At 53.9% G+C, this 19,434-nt stretch overlaps 7 protein-coding genes across 7 annotated transcripts; 4 read left to right on the top strand and 3 right to left on the bottom strand.

Moving 5' to 3' along the window:
* Nucleotides 1–965: 965 nt before the first annotated feature.
* Nucleotides 966–1,792, top strand: AB675_96 (Pyridoxal 5'-phosphate synthase subunit PDX1; the record flags this gene model as incomplete). Its single annotated transcript, XM_018150259.1, has 2 exons — nucleotides 966–1,077; nucleotides 1,113–1,792. The coding sequence occupies 2 exons, from the start codon at nucleotides 966–968 to the stop codon at nucleotides 1,790–1,792; spliced, it is 792 nt and encodes a 263-aa protein (XP_017997716.1).
* Nucleotides 1,793–1,856: 64 nt separating this feature from the next.
* On the bottom strand, nucleotides 1,857–3,494 carry AB675_95 (Origin recognition complex subunit 2; the record flags this gene model as incomplete). Its single annotated transcript, XM_018150149.1, has 1 exon — nucleotides 1,857–3,494. The coding sequence occupies one exon, from the start codon at nucleotides 3,492–3,494 to the stop codon at nucleotides 1,857–1,859; it is 1,638 nt and encodes a 545-aa protein (XP_017997624.1).
* A 450-nt stretch (nucleotides 3,495–3,944) lies between these two features.
* Nucleotides 3,945–5,387, top strand: AB675_94 (Arginine biosynthesis bifunctional protein ArgJ, mitochondrial; the record flags this gene model as incomplete). Its single annotated transcript, XM_018150039.1, has 1 exon — nucleotides 3,945–5,387. The coding sequence occupies one exon, from the start codon at nucleotides 3,945–3,947 to the stop codon at nucleotides 5,385–5,387; it is 1,443 nt and encodes a 480-aa protein (XP_017997761.1).
* Nucleotides 5,388–5,620: 233 nt separating this feature from the next.
* Nucleotides 5,621–7,154, bottom strand: AB675_93 (Protein transport protein SEC61 subunit alpha; the record flags this gene model as incomplete). Its single annotated transcript, XM_018149929.1, has 4 exons — nucleotides 5,621–5,991; nucleotides 6,042–6,771; nucleotides 6,819–6,986; nucleotides 7,044–7,154. The coding sequence occupies 4 exons, from the start codon at nucleotides 7,152–7,154 to the stop codon at nucleotides 5,621–5,623; spliced, it is 1,380 nt and encodes a 459-aa protein (XP_017997712.1).
* A 1,126-nt stretch (nucleotides 7,155–8,280) lies between these two features.
* On the top strand, nucleotides 8,281–12,041 carry AB675_92 (uncharacterized protein; the record flags this gene model as incomplete). Its single annotated transcript, XM_018149821.1, has 2 exons — nucleotides 8,281–8,692; nucleotides 8,872–12,041. The coding sequence occupies 2 exons, from the start codon at nucleotides 8,281–8,283 to the stop codon at nucleotides 12,039–12,041; spliced, it is 3,582 nt and encodes a 1,193-aa protein (XP_017997644.1).
* Nucleotides 12,042–12,442: 401 nt separating this feature from the next.
* Nucleotides 12,443–13,543, bottom strand: AB675_91 (uncharacterized protein; the record flags this gene model as incomplete). The annotated part of the gene is made up of 1 exon (XM_018149713.1): nucleotides 12,443–13,543. One exon carries the CDS (start codon nucleotides 13,541–13,543, stop codon nucleotides 12,443–12,445), a length of 1,101 nt encoding a protein of 366 aa, XP_017997642.1.
* A 785-nt stretch (nucleotides 13,544–14,328) lies between these two features.
* Nucleotides 14,329–15,404, top strand: AB675_90 (CinA-like protein; the record flags this gene model as incomplete). Its single annotated transcript, XM_018149607.1, has 4 exons — nucleotides 14,329–14,505; nucleotides 14,795–14,875; nucleotides 15,136–15,185; nucleotides 15,242–15,404. 4 exons carry the CDS (start codon nucleotides 14,329–14,331, stop codon nucleotides 15,402–15,404), a joined length of 471 nt encoding a protein of 156 aa, XP_017997667.1.
* Nucleotides 15,405–19,434: the final 4,030 nt, after the last annotated feature.

The following is a 19,434-nucleotide window of genomic DNA, read 5'->3' as shown; positions in this document are numbered from 1 at the left end:
GTACTCGCTGATAGTGGAAGGGGCAACTCTCACAGGAACTGTATCACAAATAATCTTGGGGAATGTACCTATCTGATGAGCGCGCATCTGAGAAATGTCGGGACACCCCTGCAACAGATCCATGAATCCGAGCCTCTCCCGGAGGTTTTTGGACAGGGTCCTGTCAAGGGTCCTCGATGGGGGGTAGTGGAGGAGAGGTGACAGCTCACTAGTCTTTTTTGAGAAGCTTCAGTCACGTGCCTCAGAATCTGCCGAACCACAGATGACCGGCATGGGTCTCAAGGTTCGTGCTCTCCTCTTTCGGACTCGCTCTGGATTGCTGGAATGAGATAGGAATCTCTCCCTGAAGTCTATAAGCTCCGAGTCGAACAAGAGGAAGCCAAGGGACGTGAAGGCAAAGAAGTAAGAGGCCGAAGCCAGAGTCATCGAATCACTAGACGAGCACTCCGGTGCGTTCTCCGCCCGCAAGACTGCCCCGCGATCGAGTCCGCAATTATTTTCCAGGCCTGGCTCTTGGGTACCTGCGGAACGTTCGAGAGCGGGACGTAATGTAGCAATAATTTTTTTCGGTGTCTGTTCTAAGGGCGTGCATGCGATGTATGTATCATCACTGTTGCGGGTTCGTTCAGACTCATAATTCATCTTAAGCTGCATTGATACATCCTCCTACCTTCAATAATTCTCAGCCGGCTCTCACTGTCATTTTTGCTTGACTTTCACACTACTCGTAACTTCCTCGCCAGTCTCGACTTCTTGATCTACCTCAGATCTACACGACACGACCGAGTTCCAACCTTCACCCCACACACCAATCACCACGACACGACCTCCGCAAAGATGGTCATGAACGACAACGCCAACATGTCATCCACCACCATTCCCGTCAACGGCACCAACGACAATGCCGCCAACCCCACCTTCACAGTCAAAGCCGGCCTCGCCAGATGCTCAAAGGCGGCGTCATCATGGACGTCGTCAACGCAGAGCAAGCCCGCATCGCCGAAGAGGCCGGCGCCTGCGCCGTCATGGCCCTCGAGCGCGTCCCCGCCGATATCCGTAAAGACGGTGGCGTGGCTCGTATGTCGGACCCGCAGTTGATCAAAGAGATCCAGCTGCTGTCACGATACCGGTCATGGCCAAGGCAAGAATAGGACATTTTGTGGAGTGTCAGATACTGGAGGCGTTGGGGGTGGATTATATTGATGAGAGCGAGGTGCTGACGCCGGCGGATGATAAGTTTCATGTTGAGAAGGAGCCGTTCAAGGTGCCTTTTGTCTGTGGCTGCCGAAACTTGGGCGAGGCATTGAGAAGAATTGCTGAGGGAGCGGCTATGATTCGGACAAAGGGCGAGGCTGGTACTGGTGATGTCGTTGAGGCGGTGAAGCACATGCGGACGGTCAAGCTGGATATTGCGAGAGCGCAGGGGGCGCTGCGGGAGGGCGAAGGTGCGCTGAGGGCGCTGGCGAGGGAGTTTGAGGTTGATCCCAATCTTCTCAAGCAGACTGCCCAGCTTGGTCGTCTGCCGGTCGTCAACTTTGCAGCTGGTGGCATCGCTACACCTGCGGATGCAGCACTGATGATGCAGCTCGGTTGTGACGGTGTCTTTGTTGGTTCAGGTATCTTTAAGTCTGGCAATGCTGCACAGAGAGCCAAGGCTATCGTTCGCGCTACTACGCACTACAAGGATGCCAAGGTGCTGGCAGAGTGCAGCGAGGGTCTGGGTGAGGCTATGGTTGGCATCAACTGTGGCAGTATGGCGCCAACTGACAAGATGTCTGGTCGTGGCTGGTAGATGTCGGATCTCATGAAAGCATTTTTAGGTGTTATCGGCCGTTCCTCGCCTTGAACAATTGATATTAGTCGAGAGATATCAGATCCTGCAATAGACCTTGCATCTCCTCTTGCCCAAGTGGTACACACATCAGTTCCGTCCCAGCCGCATCTCTTCGACTCGTGATCATCTGATGATCGTGAAACTCCTTCATCAGGAACCGAAAGTTCATCTCGCTTGTACAGATAAATGCATCGCATGCCTTATCGTACAGGATGCGATATTCGACGCCCGTGTCTTCTGCAGCATCTGATGTCGGTTTGGCCCTTGTCCCTGACTCCTCGTCTTCCTCAGGCTCGGCGTCGCCTGTGAGAATCGACAGGATTTCGGTGATCAGGATCCGGTACAGCTTCTGGGCGTTTGGCGGAAGCGACTGGAGAACATATCGGACGCCTTCTTGTCCACCGGCTCGTCGCCCTTTCCGTCCTAGCAGCTCGTTGACATCGTCTACCACGTTTAGCTCCGCTCTATACGGCGCAAATGTTGTACAGTCGTGAAACACAAAGTTGAAGCGGTCCAGAAGAGATGAGTTCCACATCAACGGAAATGTTGGCGAGTCTGCAGTGGCGATGAGATGTACCAGCGGATGTTCTGCCAGTCGAGCTAGCACAGACTGTACAGCTAGCTTGCGAAGCGGCGCCGAATCGAGTGTGTTGATAAGAACGTACAACGTGGCCTCGGGAGGATGCTGCTCCAGGTATATCAATAGAGTCTCAACCATCTCCTGTGGTTGGCCAACCAACTTCAGATCCGACTCTTTCTCGACTAAGACTGATCCGATGGTGTTCAGAACAGTCCTAATGTTCAGCTTAGGGGTGTAGCCATTCACGACCACGATCGATGGCGGCGGATTGGACTTGCCGTACAACCACGTTGCGAACTTGGTGGTAAGCTGCAGCTTGCTTCCATAGCCGTATAGACAGACGCTATAGCCCAGTGATAGCTCGAGTGCCCATTGCGGAAACGCTCTGCCATGCAGCTTCATCAAGTACGCCTTCTCTGTCTTGTGTACCTCGTCCTCCTGACCTCTGTATTCGAAGTACTCATCATGTGTCAACGGCTTGACTTTGGAGAAGACATTGTTCGATATCCGCAGCGGGCCCATGCGATTCTGGAAGAAGTATTTCTCTTCTGGGGCGATGTCGCCTTCGGGGGTGGGCGATCGCTTGTTCTTCGCTCCTGGCGGTCGCCCTCTACCGCGTTTCGACGGTGTAGCTTTGGACGACGTTGGTGTGCTCACTTCTATCGAGTCTTGGACATCTCCCTCGTCTTGGTTCAGGATTTCCCGCGCCAAAGCCCCGCTCCCGTCCCAGTCATCCTCGTCGTTGTCGTCGGCCACAGCGAGGTTCTTCGCGCTCTTTCGTTTCGCTGACCGATCTGCTTGCTTCGTCCGGGATGGCGTGCCTGCTGCTCTCTTACTTGGTGTTGCAAAGAGCGTCTTGCCGTTCGGCTTCGGCGTAGCCGTCCCATTGCTCTTCGAGGCCGTTCGCCTTGACGGCGTACCACTTTGGCGACTCTGTGGCGTCTCGTATTCGGAATCTACCTCTCCTTCAGACTCCGTCTCCTCAATCACCGCAGCCGCTTTCGCAGTCGCTCGTCGGACTCGCTTTGTGGGCGTCTCAGCTTCCACAGAGTCGTCATCGCGCTGCTGTCGCTTTGTCATCACTGTCCTACGCTCATGCCTCCCGCAGATCTCTTGTCGCCTGCCAAATCTTTACGTTCATCAATCTGGGCAAAACCGCGAGGCCAACGACGCGCTTTCCCACTTCACTTCACTTCTCCGCGCATCACAAGATGATTGGTCACAGCCTCGGGCTTGGCATCTGGCGACGCCGATCTCCAGACTCTCAAGATATCGACCAGAAAAAAAGTGAAGTTGAGCCTTCGTGCATACTGGGATCAATAAGTCTACGTGGGCAGGATCGTGGCAGGGTGGAGGGCTTGATTGATCTTACGCTAGTTCCTCGACGAGTCACAGGGCGGAGAAAGGAGAGGCTGCCCCGAACCTCATCCACACCACACCTTCCACCATTGGTATCTGAGTCACCCGGGCAGCACATATTCCTCGACCAAGTACCTACCGATCATCTTTGTCCCCCCAGGCTCGCCCACCATGCCGCCCTCGACCATGTCCGCCCTCCGCCCCATCTCTCGACTCTTCACACGCCACTATTCCGCCCCGGCAGAAGGTGCCATCCCCGCCGCCAAGCAAAAATACGTGCCCACCTCCGGCACGTATCCGCAAGGCTTCTCTGTCTCCGGCGTGCACGTCGGCGTCAAACCCTCCAACAAGTCCAAGCCAGACCTCGCCTTCATCACGTCTGACCGACCCGCCAACGCCGCGGCGGTGTTCACGCAGAACAAATTCCAGGCCGCTCCCGTCCAGGTCTCCCGCTCAGTCCTCGAAGCCCGCCAGGGCGCCGGCATACGCAGCATAATCATCAACTCCGGCTGCGCAAACGCCGTTACGGGCAATGGCGGACTCGAAGACGCTCGAGCCATGGCTTCAGCCGCTACCTCTGCCCTCGACAACACAGCCACCTCACCACCCGACTCAAACCAACCAGCCAGCCTAGTAATGTCCACCGGCGTGATCGGCCAGCGACTGCCAATTGACCGCATTCTCAATGGCATACCAAAGGCTGCATCTGAATTATCCTCCTCCCACTCTTCTTGGCTCTCAACAGCAAAAGCAATAATGACAACAGACACCTTCCCCAAACTCCTCAGCACGACCTACACCCTTCCCTCCTTCCCCAACACAACCTTCTCCCTCGCCGGCATGACCAAGGGAGCCGGCATGATCCACCCCAACATGGCCACTCTCCTGGGCATCATGTGCACCGACGCGCCCATTGCGCCCGCTGCACTGAAATCGCTGCTTACATCCGCCGTAGGCAAATCCTTCAATTCGATCAGTATAGACGGGGACACCAGCACGAATGATACCGTGGCGATCCTGGCCAACGGTGCTGCTACGGCGAAAAGCTCTACACGGTTGGTCCCCTCCCAACAGATATCCTCAGAATCATCGGAGGACTATGCCGCCCTTTTGAGCACCTTGACCACCTTCTCGCAACAGCTCGCGCAACTGGTAGTGCGGGACGGCGAGGGCGCCACAAAGTTCATCGCCGTCAAGGTCACAAATGCGCCGACGGATAAAGATGCGCATGCGGTCGCGAGTTCAGTGGCGCGGAGTCCGCTCGTCAAGACGGCGCTTTATGGGAGGGATGCGAATTGGGGGCGGGTGTTGTGCGCTGTGGGGTATACTGCGCCGGAGTTGCTGTCGGGGAGGGAGGATGTGATCGTGCCCGAGAGGATGAGCGTGAGTTTCGTGCCCACGGCTGAGAGTGCGAGCAAGTCAGAGGGTGTTTTGAAGCTGCTGGTGAATGGGGAGCCGCAGGCTGTGGATGAGGCGCGGGCCGCGCGATTGCTTGAGGATGAGGACTTAGAGATTGTGGTTGATTTGGGTGGGAGTGGGAAGGGGGAGGCAACGGTGTGGACGTGTGATTTCAGTCATGAATATGTTACCATTAATGGTGACTATCGGACGTAGTAGCGTATGTGTACGTCCATAAAGTAGAAAAACGCCAGGGAGGACTCTGGTTGCTCTTCTGCTAGAGCTTTTCATTCAGCTATCTATGCTAGATAGGTATTCTGAAGCAGCAGCAGCATCGTATGATTGTACATTTTGTGCTTTTTAGGGCAAAATCCCCAACAAAGCGCTCCCTGTGGGTCGAATTGTTGATTTTGCCAAAATGCAATTTTTACCACCAGGGCGGCCTCTGTTTACATGACCAGACCTTTCAGACCCTGCCCGAATTCGCCTTCCTTGGCGGCGATCTCGAAGTAGCCATAGATGATGGTGACGGCGAGTAAGATTCCAGTTCCACTTCCCAGCGCACCCATCATGTCGCTAGCGACGGACAACGCGCCAATGCAGGCACCTCCAAAGGCCGCCGCGGTGGGAATGACGCGTTTGAGCTCCTTGTACATGCTCTGCTCACGGTGACCAGCCATGACGAGCCCCTGATCTTTGAGTTGCTTCGCGACATCGCGAGGAGCGGAGCCGGAGACCTCGATCCAGGTCTTGGAAAACAGAGCGCAGGCGACGACGATGAAAGCGATGTAGATAACCGTGTGAATCGGGTCCAGGAGGGCTTCAGTGATATTCAGCGGAGGAGACATGTAATACGCCATGCCGCTGGACGCGTAGAGCTGGGAGGAGCCTCGCGGGGTTCCCATGTGCCGAAGAGCTTAACGAGGAGGTTGTCGGAGAAGCGGGTGTAGAGCATCTGGCTGATCATGAAAATGTTGGAGGCCAGGGCGGACTGCAGCATGATGGGCATGTTGGAGGTGTAGAAGAGGCGGACGGGGTAGGATCCGCGCATGCCACGTTGGCGGGAGGATTTGACGGGGATCTCGACGCGGAAGCCCTGGAGGTAGATGACCATGCCGAAGACGGCGAGGGTGGCCAGGAGGTTCATGACGTTGGGGAGGTGCTGGCGGTAGAAGGCCTCGCGGAGGGCACGTGTCTTGTCGGGCCAGGTCACCAGGAGGTGGACCAGGGCGATGATTGCGCCTTCGAACTCTTTTCCGCGGCCGGTATCGATTGTGGTGGGCGAGAATGCCTTCCAGACAATGGACTCGCAGATGTTGGTTGCGATGAAGAGGGAGATGCCGGATCCTAGGCCGTAGCCCTTTTGTAGCAGCTCGTCGAGAAGGATGACGACCAGGCCAGCCAGGACTAGCTGTACGATCAGGAGGAGACAGATGCCGGCGCCCAGATCGCTAGGCTGGCCGTAAAGACCGGTGAGGACGAATACGCAAGCTTGACCGAAGGAGAGGATGATTGCGAAGAGCTTCTGTGCGGTCTGGTACAACTCGCGGTCGGCTTTGAGGTCGAGATTGACGTCGATGAGGTGGGTTCCGGCGAGGAGCTGGCATCGTTAGCTGCGTCCACAGTGCCCACCCGATCAGCACATACCTGGAAGACCATGCCCGAGGAGATGATGGGTGTCGTTCCCAGCTCCATCAATGTACCTCTATTACTGGCCAGCATCATACGCAGCCAGTATATCGGGTCGGAGGTGTCTGATGAGACGATGCCGTACAGTGGCATCTGACTCATGACCAGGAATATTAAAAGTGTGCACTGTCGTACGCGTCAGTCATTCTGTATTCTTCCGGGCGGGCTTCGTGGGTAGCATACTCCTGTCCACATCAACTTCTGGTTGAAGTTGATCTTCGACTCGGGCGCGGCCACTTCTGGCAGAAGCGGCGTAAAGGGCTTGATGAGGTCAAGGAAGCGTAGGCCCGACATGATGACGGCGGGAGCTGGAGAGGGAGTAGGAAGTGGAAGGAGATGTCGAATAAATCCGCATGAAGCACTCCCTGGATGGATTTATGAGAACACCTCGCCAAATTGGTGCCAAGACTGCGTGTATGGGCTGCTGAGTCCGCCCCAATGTGGCATTTCGGCGAGGACATCAATTCGAATTCCACCCCTTAGGGAGCACTCTGCCGCTTTTCTATCCTAACATTATACCCTACCATCGAATTCAACATCATTCCAGCTGAACACCAGTCATTCTACCGAATTCGACACTGCTCGAGCTGAATGCAATTGTGACTGAGCTGGCTTGACAAGCAGGAGAGGCATGTACCTAATCGACCCTGTCTAAATTCGGATCTATGACTTCCTTTCACACCAGGGCCCACTGCCAAACCGGCACGCCTGCATCTCACACATACCTTACGTGACCATGTAAAAAAGACAATGGATGTGATCCCGACGTCGTTCATCCACCGAGTCGTTCAATATCTGAAGCTCAAGCATACACCGGAAGCAGGTCTGATCCTTTGATTCGGCTTGGACTCAATGAGACCGTACTTATGGCCAACCGGATTCCAGTATTCAACGATCGCCAGTGATGTTCGCGACGACGCAGCCTGATCCTCTGTCTCATCGACAGAATGCACAGAATGGCTGGCTTCGAAGCTGGGACCGTTGTTGACCTCGATGTGACGAGTTCGAAGTGACTGATCTTTTTGCTAATGCCACGACTCACAGCTTCACTCGGTCCAGTGCAGTGAATATGGCACTTCACTTGGAATCCGAATTGCCTTGAGCCCAGTGACGAACTTCAGTGAAGCTCCGAAGTGAAGGTAGGTACAAGGCAACATCGACGCGCCTGACGCGTATAGATATCTAGTCGCCTTTCAACCTTGTGTCTTTGAATTTACCAATTTACTGCTCTCTAGTACCACCCAACATCTCAGGTCTTCTAGCAGAATTGAGCACTCAGCAACCACGACGCATTCGATATTGACACTGTTCTGCAATCCTGTACTGGACCATCCGCCAGAACGATATCCTCAGAACGAGGCATTCCCTACTACAAGCCCGCAATCACTAACGCGCTTTGCTGATTGATCTGCATCATACGATGGCGAAAATCAGCATGCTCGACATGGTCCGCAAGGACTCTATGCTCAAAGCCAACAAAGTTGCTCGCAAGGTCTCTGACAAAGTCGAGACAGCATGCAAGGACTCAGTGCTCGGAGCCAGCATAGTTGCTCGCAAGGTCTCCGGCAAGGTCGAAACATTTCGCGAGGCTTCGACGATCACGACCACCAAAGCTGCGCGTAAGGTGTCTGACAAGGTCGACCAAGTTCTCATCAAGGTTAGTCCAAAAGTCAACAAAGCCACCCGTGAGATCTCCAACAAGGTCGACAAAGCTCTAATAAAGGCCAATCTGAAACAAGTCTTGCGCATGGTCTCAAAGACGAGCAATGTGCCGGCCAATGCAGCTGCGCCCACCGATCCCGTTGCTGCAAACGAGGACTTGATTGAGACGCGTCCATATTCATCTTCTCCACGGTCAACCGATGGGCCCCAACCTGAGCTCCAAATCCCGAGAGCACGCCCTCGGCTATCTGCTGGTCCTTCACGTCAAGATCTGCATTCATCAATCAAGCTCATGGAAGATCCGCGACATCTCCTGACCCGAATGAGCACCCGGGCATACGAGCACCAGTCCGTCTTGCACCTCCATCGTTCCTGGACAACGACAACGAGGACAACGGAGCTGGTAATGACGAAGAAGAAGTCAACGTCACCTTCTTCCGCTCCGCGTCTGGCACCACACCGCCATTCCAGCTCTCACTCTCATCGTCAGGCTCACACAGTCGCGCTGTTTCAAACGCGTCGGCAGTCGAGACCGAGCTCCTCGAGCAGATCGTTGGGCGGGACAAGCGCATCAAAGAGCTCAGATTTGTCAACGCTGCACAGCACGGAGAACTTCAGCAGCTGAAGAAAGTCAACAAGTCGTACGAAGGCCGTAAGCAGTTGGCAGATGATGAAGTCGCTGAGTGGAAGGAGAAAGCTGAGCTGCGAGCTGCTGATCTAGCTGCTGCGAAAGCTGGTTTGGAGGAGGCTCGACTGATTCGAGAAGGGCTTTCTGAGTTCGTAATACGTGCTCAGAATGAGCTTGCGGAAGCCAAAGATGCGAAGAATCAACTTGAGCAACTGCGGGCGGAGCATGAGATTCTGCGAAGCGAGCATGAGATTCTGCGAAGCGAGCATCAGGATACGTCCACGGCGGCGCATTCTGCTATGGATGCTCTCGAGAAGCTCCAAGCAGAGCATGATGATGTCCGACGTGAAAAGGAGGAAGTATCCAGCAAGCTCAGCAGCATCCGGACCAAGTACGAGATGCTCAAGGAAGCAAACGAAGAACTCTACCAGAAGTCAGGCGAGGCCAACGACCACATCGCCGTGCTGCACGAGGACAAAGTCGCTTCAAATGCCCAGCTCACCGAAGCAAAAGCCGCCCACGAAAGCCTGCGCAAGGAGAAGGAGAAGCTGCAAGCAGAACATATCTCGTTGCAATGCGACCATGAAGAGGTATGTGGCAATCTCAGTGACACCACGAGCAATCACGAAGTCCTCCAAAAGGAGACAGAAGGTCTTCGGCAGAAGTCGAGCGTGATGCAAGACAGAATTACCAAGCTGCACCAAGAAAAACACGCCCTGAACGCCGAGCTCGCGGAGACCAAAGCCGATCATGAGAGCCAATGCGAAGTGGTCTCTAGTAAGCTCAGCGACATCCTCAGCAGACATGAAGCCCTCCATAACGAGCTTCTGCAGAAGTCGCCCAAGGCGAACGAGAGCCTTGCCAAGCTGCGCGAAGAGAAGCGCGACTTGTCTACCCAGCTCACCGACATCAAGATTGTCCACGAAAGCCTGCGGAAGGAGAACGAGAATGTTCTGCACAAGTCGCGTAATGCGCAGGACAGCCTTAACAAGCTGTACGAAGAGAAACGCTACTTGACCCTGCAACTCGCCGAGCTCGAAACCAGCAATGAGGACCTGCGCAAGGAGAACGATGAGTCGAGGCTCAAGCTCGTCATGTTTGACGTCATCCAGAAACAAGCGGACAGTGCATCCCAATCGCTCGCTGGAGCAATCAAGGAGAACGGTGCTCTGCAGAGAGAGAAGGCCGCAACATCGCAACATCTCGCGGCTGTCCAGCAGAAGGTCGATATCGTCAACGAGGCCTACGAAGAGCAACACAAGACTCTTTTGAAGGCACAGAGAGAGATTGAGTCTCTCCAGGACGAGCAAGCGGATCTCGCCGAACATTTGAAGTCAGCTCAGCGCGATTACGATGTCCTCATCAACCACAAGATCCGTGCATGGGCAGCTGATCCGTCAGTCCCGACGCACTCGCACTTCAAGCCGGACGAAATTCAGAACCTGAAGAGTACGCTCGCGCAGTCACAGCAGATGCATGCGACTGAAGTCGAGCGCCACAAAGTAACGTTCAACCGTGCTGAAGAACACGAAAAGCGCGTCAAGTACCTCGAAGCAGACAACCCGGTCCTCAAGAAGCGTGCCGAGCACCTGACCACCCTCGACGAAGCCCGACACATTGTCGAAAAGCACCAGAATGCAGTACACGCCTTCTTCGAAGCATCTGCCCTGATGGAGTCCGACTCCGAGATGGCCATCGCCATCAACGACCTCATCAAGCTTCTCACCACCGAAAAAGTGACCACGGAACAAATGGCCACGGTGATGTTCGACAACAACGATCTCAACACCAAACTCGTCGACCTCCAACGCGTATATGATCGAGACATCGAGAACGGGTATCAGGCTCAGGAGGAAATGGACCAGAAGATCATCGATCTCGAACACTCACGCGAGGCACGTGAGGCTAAAGCCGTGTGCGATGCCTATAACCAGCGAGAGGAGAAACTGCAGAAAGAGGTTGCGGAGCTGAGCGAGATCATCGATGGTCTGCAAAGCCAACTAGAGGAGCAAGCATTCGGCACACACGCCGATTTCATGCGGCAAGCCCACTCCGATGAGGTGAAGACGCTGAAACACACTATCGAGGTCACCGAGGAGGCGTACCATGATCTGCAATGGGAGAATGAGGTTCAAGTGGGCTGGGCGGCTCACCAAGTAGCGGACGTGGGCACTGTCACTGAGCAGCGGGACCATATGGAGGCGCAGCTCAATGCTCTCAAAGCTGTCTTCAAGAATCATCCTGAGATGGCAGGCCTTCCGAATGAGATGCCTTGGCGCCCGAACTACCGCGCATGTCTGCCAGAGGAGCAGGCTGAGATCCTCGCTGGCAGAGACGATCTTGTAGGGCGCGACAATGATAGGAAGGAGATCGATCAGTCCACTGCAGCCTACATGGCGTACTCCCTCGTCCGCGCCCAATACCTGAACACCGAGCCCTGTGATGCCACGATCGCGCAAGAGAACGCGTATACCCACCCGGAGGAGTATGAGACGGCAGCGGAAAAGCGGAAGAGAGAAGAGCAAGAGAGTGTTGCAAGAGCGCTGGAAGAGCAGATGCAACAGAAGCTGCCGCCGAAGCCGAAATGGGATGGTCCAGCCGCGCCACCACCGATTGTGCAAGGCAACCCAATGGAGTGGGCTGCTCTTGTACCAGTGCTGCCTGATGGTGGAAAGGCGTTCGAGAGTGACAGCGAGGGTACTAGTGCAAGCTATGCAACTGCTGGTGAGGAGTCCGCTGAGACGCCGGCTGTGGCTAATGGACAGGCTGGGGAGTTGAAGGAGAGAATTGGTCAAGCCCTTGAGGATGAGGACTGGGTCACGGACTCCGACTCCGATGATGAGGAGGACACTGTCATTGGAGTACACGTCGAAGATACGTTCACGACATGATGAATTCTAACAATCGTCCACGAGTCATCAGGGGTGGAGAAACATATCTCCTATCGGAGTCAACATGACTATTTTACGAACATTTTCGACAAGATTGTACCAACACAATAAACTAGCTACACCACTGCTGGTCATCATCGCCAGCAGAATCACGACGTAACGACTTCACCGACAGCTGGTCATGAGGCGGTGAATAACGAATAACAAATGCCTTCACGACGAGAAACGAATATTCAATATCAAGTAGCGAACAATGAAAAGCTTCCGCCAACATTCCAAATGTCTTTTGTCCGTTCGATGTTATGCTATCAATTCTCAACGCGCCCTCAGACTGCCTCAGAACACCACGACGCGGCCAAACCTCCCGACCCACGTTCGTCACTTCGCTAGCTTCTCTCTACCTACTGCTGCTCCTGCCCCTCCTGTACCACCACCTCCTCCCCATCCGCCAACTCTCCATCACTCTCGTCCCCATCAAACTCATCAAACCTCCAATTCTTGTCCCAGCATTTCTTCATCGTCACCAGGTACTGCTTAACATACTTCAGCTCCCGACTCGCCAACTTGGCCTGCTCGTAATCGTGACTCATTCCTTCGAACGCATACTTGACATCCTCCATACCGTTCTTTACCTTCCGCTGCAGAAGCTCGGCGGCACGGTGACGTTGCTGGTTCGCGTAGAGATCTTTGTCGTGATAGCTATGGGCGTTGGTCGCAGCATAGCAGCCATCATCCTCCTCGAACAAAGCAGCCGCAGCGGGCAGCTTGAGGAGCTGTGCGTTCGCGACCTGCTTCATGCGGAGCAAGACTTGACGCTGATGTTCGCGGAAGGAGAAGTGTTCGTCGTTGTGCGGGTTGGTGATTGGATCGGTGCCGTCCTCGGGTGTCTTGCGGTGCTTGTAGCCACTGGTGGGATCAGCGGCGCTGGAACGGATCCGGGATTGCCAGACACTGTTGAGGAGCGATTTGTTGGCATGCTGGCGGATCTCGTCCGTTGAGGTGCGGAAGGAGCGGTAGAAGCCGTCGAAGAAAGTGATTGCGCGGGAGACGGTGCCGTAGAGCTGGCGGGCTGCTGCGTCGAGGGGAACGGATTCGTGTCTTGGGGTGAGGCGAGGAGCTGGCAGCATGGTTTGAGGATGAGGCTTGGGTTGTTTTGGGGTGGAAGGACGAGAGCGTGGTCCAAGGAGATCGTCGTCGTCTGAGAACTCGTGGTCACCGTCCATGCTCATGGTGGAGTACGGCCGGTACTGGCAACGTGAATATGGTCTGATAGATGTGCTGTAGACTGGAAGATCGTGGAAGGCAGCCGGCGGACGATGTGGTTGATGATGCCTATGATAAGGAACGCCGTAGAGATAGTGCCCTGGCGGATCGTACTCTGCAACTGGCAATTGCAGTCCTTTGATTTGACGTGTCACCGATGTCACGGAGGGACTGGGGCTTGCAGAGGTTCGCTTGATGCCTTTCCTGCCCTCAGAGTCCTTGTAGTAGTAGAGAGGCATGATGGATGGGCACGTTTACAACTATATGGTCAATATCTCGTGGTTCTGGTCTTTTCATTGCGTGTTGATGGTGGCGCTTGTCGTCTTTATCAGCTGGGTCAAACATCAACTTACAATGACAGAGAAAGGCAACGATTGTTGTTTGGTCATTTGGCATGGCTTCTGGCACCTTGCCTGCTTGACACGCTTCAACTACAATCGCTTGTCTGCCTGTCTGCAGGCATTGCCTTGCGGCGCGTGATTGCTCGATGCAGCTCGCGAATCTGCTGCAGCTTGTGGCCAGGGACTATACCACACCGCGCGCTCGATGATGCTCGAACCGAGACGCGGAGCTCACAATTAGATCAGATCAGTGAGCAGGACGATGTTGGGGGGGAATTCCGGTCGATAAAGCAGACGGTGCTTTTGGTGGTCGCGTTTTGAAATGAGATGGTCATCTCCCGACTAGTAGTGATGAAGTAGAAAGGCAAGAGCACGGATATTCTAGTCAACCGGTCCGACCCCTCAACCCTCGGCGTCGGCCTCTCCAACAACCCCACAGGCATCGCTAATCAAGGTCATGACCATACGACAACTATGATGAAGCGCTCACAATAACAAGAGCATTTGACTTCCTCCGTCATGCAATGAACATTTCCCGTCCATCCCTATCCCTCAGCAAAACTCGCCAGAAGCTCAATCCACTAGGTCTCCGTCGCCTTACCCTCCTCCCCTCCACGACTCCAACTTTCACTTCCGCTACAAGCAACCATCCTAGGATCCATACTCCTCAGCAAAACCGAGTCATGTCTTCGGCTTCGTTTCCACCACCTGCTCTTGCACAGATAGCACAGGAAGTTGCGTCGTTGCTGAAGTCCCGGAAGGAAACGCTTTCCGTGGCCGAGACAGCGGCGGGCGGGTTGGTCAGCGCGGCGATACTGGCGACGCCGGGAGCGAGTCAAGTGTTCAGAGGAGGGTTGACTGTGAGTTCGTCCCCGTTGTGCAAACCGACGGTGCTCTGTGTTTGCGATGCTATGATTGGAGTATGAGAATTCGACCTGGATTACGTGCCCGAAGCAGGCACGTTTCAAATCATGCTGTATGATTTAGCATTTTGTTTGACTGTATGGCTTTGTTTGGAAGAAAGCCATTGTTACGACTGGAGCCCACCCCAATGCCCCACGAAACAGTCGTCGACTACATGACATTGACTCGATGTCTGCACCCCGTCCCATCAAACGATTGTCAAATATTGACATCTGCCAAACTTAGCTGTATACGCTCGAATCGCGAATCGCTTTCGCAGGCTGGACACAGGATGATGTCAAGAAGTATGGTGGACCAACACCTGAGGTACGTATGCAATCCTTGGAGAAAGGGATGCGACGACAACATTGTAGATGAAGCGTTGCACGATTCTGGACATCTCCACAGATCTGGGGCATTTCTCCTCAAAAGCACTGACACTGATTGCTTTTGAAAGCTCGTTGCAGGTCTAGCCGATAATGTACGAGCAAAGTTGAATTCAACTTACACCGTTTGCGAAGTAAGTCAGCCTCATGCAAGGGGTTCGAGTTTGACATCAATAAAATCCATGCTAACGAGCCGCGTAGAGTGGCACGGCAGGACCTACAGCGTCCGGCAAGACTCAAAATCGGCAACCGTGAGTTATCAGTCGCGTCCCTATAGCGAACTCACGCTGATCAAATCGCCGCACAGAGGCTACGTAGCGCTAGCAGTATCCGGAGGCCCAAAAGGTACCGTCTCCAAGGATCTCAACACAGACTGCGGCAATGATCGCACGAAGAACATGGTCGCATTTGCAGTCGAGGCTCTGAAGCTGGTCAAGGAGGTCATATCTGGTGATGAGGCAAAGATCTGAAAGAAGCCACAACGTTGAGATCGTAGATCGCTTCAAGCCGGATAGCAATGGAAGGCAAAATGATTGGTGACCGCGACCGTTTTGACGTGAGGCTTGCGCCTGCGTTACAAGTGTGATCTGGGAATAATAACCCATGGAGTCTCAAATGGAATGCAGAGGCGTCGTGTTCATTCCTAGCGATTGGTGCCGCCACCGTGATCGCTTGCCTCTGACGGTCGGCTTCTTAGACGAGGCCTTTTTGCCTGAGTTGTTGACATCCGATATTGGGGAAAACTTGTGGACGCACGGCTGTCAAGCTGTCAACAACGGCGTGCCCGATTGCGTTATCAAACTTCAAAGAACTTTCTTCTGTCTGGGGCGTGGGCAGACTACCGTCTAGCCCTTCCAACGGCCTCGTAAGACCTATCCAATCGATCTAGATGAGAGATCATGATGCAGCGGGCTTACCATTGCGAGTTGACCAGATCCGAGATTTCTCTAAAAATCTCGGATGTCGCTGCAAGCCATCTGCAGGGATTTGGCTTTTGGTGCCGCCGAATGAATGAATGTGACTGGTCATCTCGACCTCAAAAGCAGCAAACGGCAAGCAATGAGGATATGCTGTCTTTACATCCAGTGTCATGATCGAAGCAGGGCGGTGTGCAGAATGGAAATATTGAATGTGCAGTGATGAGAATGTGGTCAACGCTCGGCAACTGCGTTTTTGCGTGACTTGAAGGGTCGCCTCAGTTGCCAGACCGCCTCGGCAATGGCCGCACGTGCACAGAAAGCTGCCAGACAGCGAAATAGACTCGTCCAGAGATGCTGCTGGCCGAGTGGCCGCTTTGCGTAAGGCATGCAATTGCAGAATATTCGAAGCTGGATGTTTTGTACTGTAGAGAATCTGAGGGACACCATTAGTGGAAGTACAGCAGACTTTTTGGTGGTGATCCCGTCTTTATCTGCTTCGCATAGCGGCCTTCGATGCTGTACGCAGCCATTCTGCGACCGCATCATCAGTTCAATCGCGCGAGACATGTTGCGATATCGTTATAGTCCGAGCATGAGTTGAAATCGGTTCCTGTCAGCAGTGGGAAGAAGAGAAGGTGGAGTTCGCAATCCACCTATGGACTTGACTTTTTCGGTAGTCTCAGACTTCGAGAACCTAACCTTCGAGGTTCCTTCTGGCTTCTGGATTTCTCTAGCCCAGCGACTGCGACCTGCGAGCATGACTGCGTCAAGTTGAACTCACATTGCGATAGTGCAATCTTCCTGATGTCTAGCAGACTCAAGACTTGATGTTGCGTCGAGTCAGGAACAGCAAGGTCTGAAGGTGACCCTGATTGTTGGTGGGCACCCGGGCATTTGAACATTGGCGGGTACGCGGGCCTCACCGCCCGCAACGTGGCTTTTAAGATTCCCACGTGCAAGTGGCTGCTGACAACGTCGCCAGGGCTTGTTCGCTTCGACGTCTTACCTTCGCATGCGTCTATGTGTGCAGTGCGCATACACGAGACACATGATACTCCAAGGAAGGTCAGTGCGTCAATCGTGTCTGTATGACAAGGAGAGTGAGCTGGATGCTAAGCACACTATACACTCCCGAACGGCCCTTCGGGATGTGCAAACCCGAAGCTGACCCTTCTCGTGCGACCTCCGATAGCTTCATGTTGGTGAAGCGCTGAGCAAAATTTGGCGAGATTAGGGGAGCGGTGGTACTTCGTGACTGCCTTTCAGCTAGCGACAAACCACGCTGACGGTACTCTGGAGTCTGGACAGACCCTTCTGGGCCTTTGGCACTCTCTGCGGCTCCAATTCATGGTAGATCATTACGGACTCGAACAGAATAACCCTACATTTCAGGCACAACGTTTGACCGTTGGTAAGTTCGTAAATTCTGGCGACGTCGAGAACATGTGGATTACGCCCCACAAGAGTCGTCCAGAATCATTGTTATTGCAACATCGCCGAACAACGACACGAGACAGAGTGATGTGGAATCACCAATTTGTAGAGGTCGAGCTTGCGGGGTTGACAGCGGAATTCAACTTCCTTCAATGTCCACGGCACTTGCGACGGCGTCAAGCAAGCGACAATGAATACGAGATCCAAGTCTCGCGCGATGGGAATCACCCACGACGAGGAAGTTGCGATCGGCGAGGTCGCATGTGAGAAACTTGGTCTGTATACGGAATGGGCGACTTCCTCAAAGGGAACATGTTGCTAACATTCTCTGACGCTTGACCACTCCGTTGTGTATTGCGGAGTCGCAACGTTGGTGCCTGGATCTGTATCTGACGGAGCTCGAGAACACAGGCATAACACGAGGAGCCTGTTAAGTACTTTCTTACCATTCTTGCCGAGATGATGTGATACTCGTTGCAGATGATTAAGCCTCGTTGACGATCTTTTGGGGGAGCGAGGAGTTATTCGTCTCAGCTCTCATTGCGAAAAGATGGAGGTAGGACCGTCTCAGGTGTGCAGGTGGTCGCACCTTCGGGGACGATGCCATCGTTCGACAACGCAGTGGTAGTGAAACGAAAGAGGTAAGCATTTGATCGGGGCTTTGTATTCCATTGTAGGATAGATTTACGGTGCTTGTGGTGATCTTGCAATTGGTACAATGGGGCAATGGAGGTGCTTCTGGTGCTGTGCCTCCCACTCTGTTAAGCGAGCCAGGCACGCTCTGTGATTTGTCGCAGATGAGCAGGTTTGGAAAAGTGCCAATCATTCTCCATGCCGATCATATGCAGACCAAGCATTAATTCTCCAAGATGTTAGTGAGGACCAGCGTACCCTGCCGTAAGGATAAGCCCCATCGGAAAGGTGGGTGAGATGGGCAAAGCCAGCTCAGTGACACTGTTAGAAAAAAGGAGCTGGTAGCCGACTGACCCTGAGCGACGCGTAGGTACTTTGAGACAATGAGGCAGACTCGGCAACATGGCGTGCGCTGAGGGGCTGCGCCGAGTAGGTCTCTGTGGCCCTGGGTGCGCCGAAAGCCTGCCCAGGATTCAGGCAATGGCGCCTTGACTGCTATTCCATAGTTCGAGAACGTCAAGAGTTAAGGTGCAATGCCCTTTGCTCAGCGCAAGTCACCTGAGTAGATCTTGTTCAATGGACATGACGTTGAATGGCCATGCTGCAGCAGATGCGTGTACTCAGATCTGGAGGCTGTTTCAGCTTTTCGCCCACGTGGAAAGCTGGTTTTTGCCACGGCGAGGCGTGCTCGATGATTCGTGCATGTAAGACGAAGCCGGTGGGACCGAAGTCCATAGACTCAGCAACGACTAGGCGACCTCTCACTGGCTGATTCGTGGTAACATCGGACGAAGCAATCTAGATACCTCAATGGGCTTCACGACTCATCGGATCTTGCAAGTAGGGGCTGAGCTGGAGGCGACGGTCGTTTCTTTGCCACAGAAGCTGGAGGCTTTCAAAGGTCTTCTACAGCTTCCGAGCCACGAGAATCATTCTCAGAACCTGTCTCAGACACTCCGCTAAGCATCACTCGATCTGGGAGCACGATTCGGATATCCAGCACGCTGCACACGGACTGACGGTGTCATTTCAAGGCTCAGCATGCCCACGAATGATTGAATTCCCTAGGCGCCAAATCCAAGAAAGAGCGGCGTGATCTTACAGGCTCTTGCGATACCGAGCTATCGGGCCCAAGGTCACGCTAACTGCTCCTCGGTAAGCCAAAACTTTCACTTTTTGATGGACCCTAAGAGATGCCAGAACTGGACCGAGGATGACCGAGTCAGAAATATACGATGGAAAGGGGCGCCGCCCGGCGCACAGATGCCATCGCAAGGCACATGATCCAAAAGGCGGTCTGTGCTCTATCCAGGTAAAGCGGGAAGATGCCGCGCCAGACGGAGTAGCGTTAGGTAGCTAGCAAACAATGCAAAGAGCATCAGGAATTATGAGGTAGACAGTGCCTGAGGGACTCACGACGACGACGTTGTGCCCAGACCCAAAAGTTTCTGGAATTCTGGCAAGTAACTTCCATGCCCAACTCAAGGTCGTTTCATGTTCGCACCGAAATATC

The sequence above is a fragment of the Cyphellophora attinorum genome, assembly GCF_001299255.1.
Source record: "Cyphellophora attinorum strain CBS 131958 chromosome Unknown Contig22, whole genome shotgun sequence".
NCBI classification, from domain to species: domain Eukaryota; kingdom Fungi; phylum Ascomycota; class Eurotiomycetes; order Chaetothyriales; family Cyphellophoraceae; genus Cyphellophora; species Cyphellophora attinorum.
The sequence above is the reverse complement of the archived record's forward strand: the minus strand, read 5'-3'. Positions and strand labels throughout refer to the sequence as shown.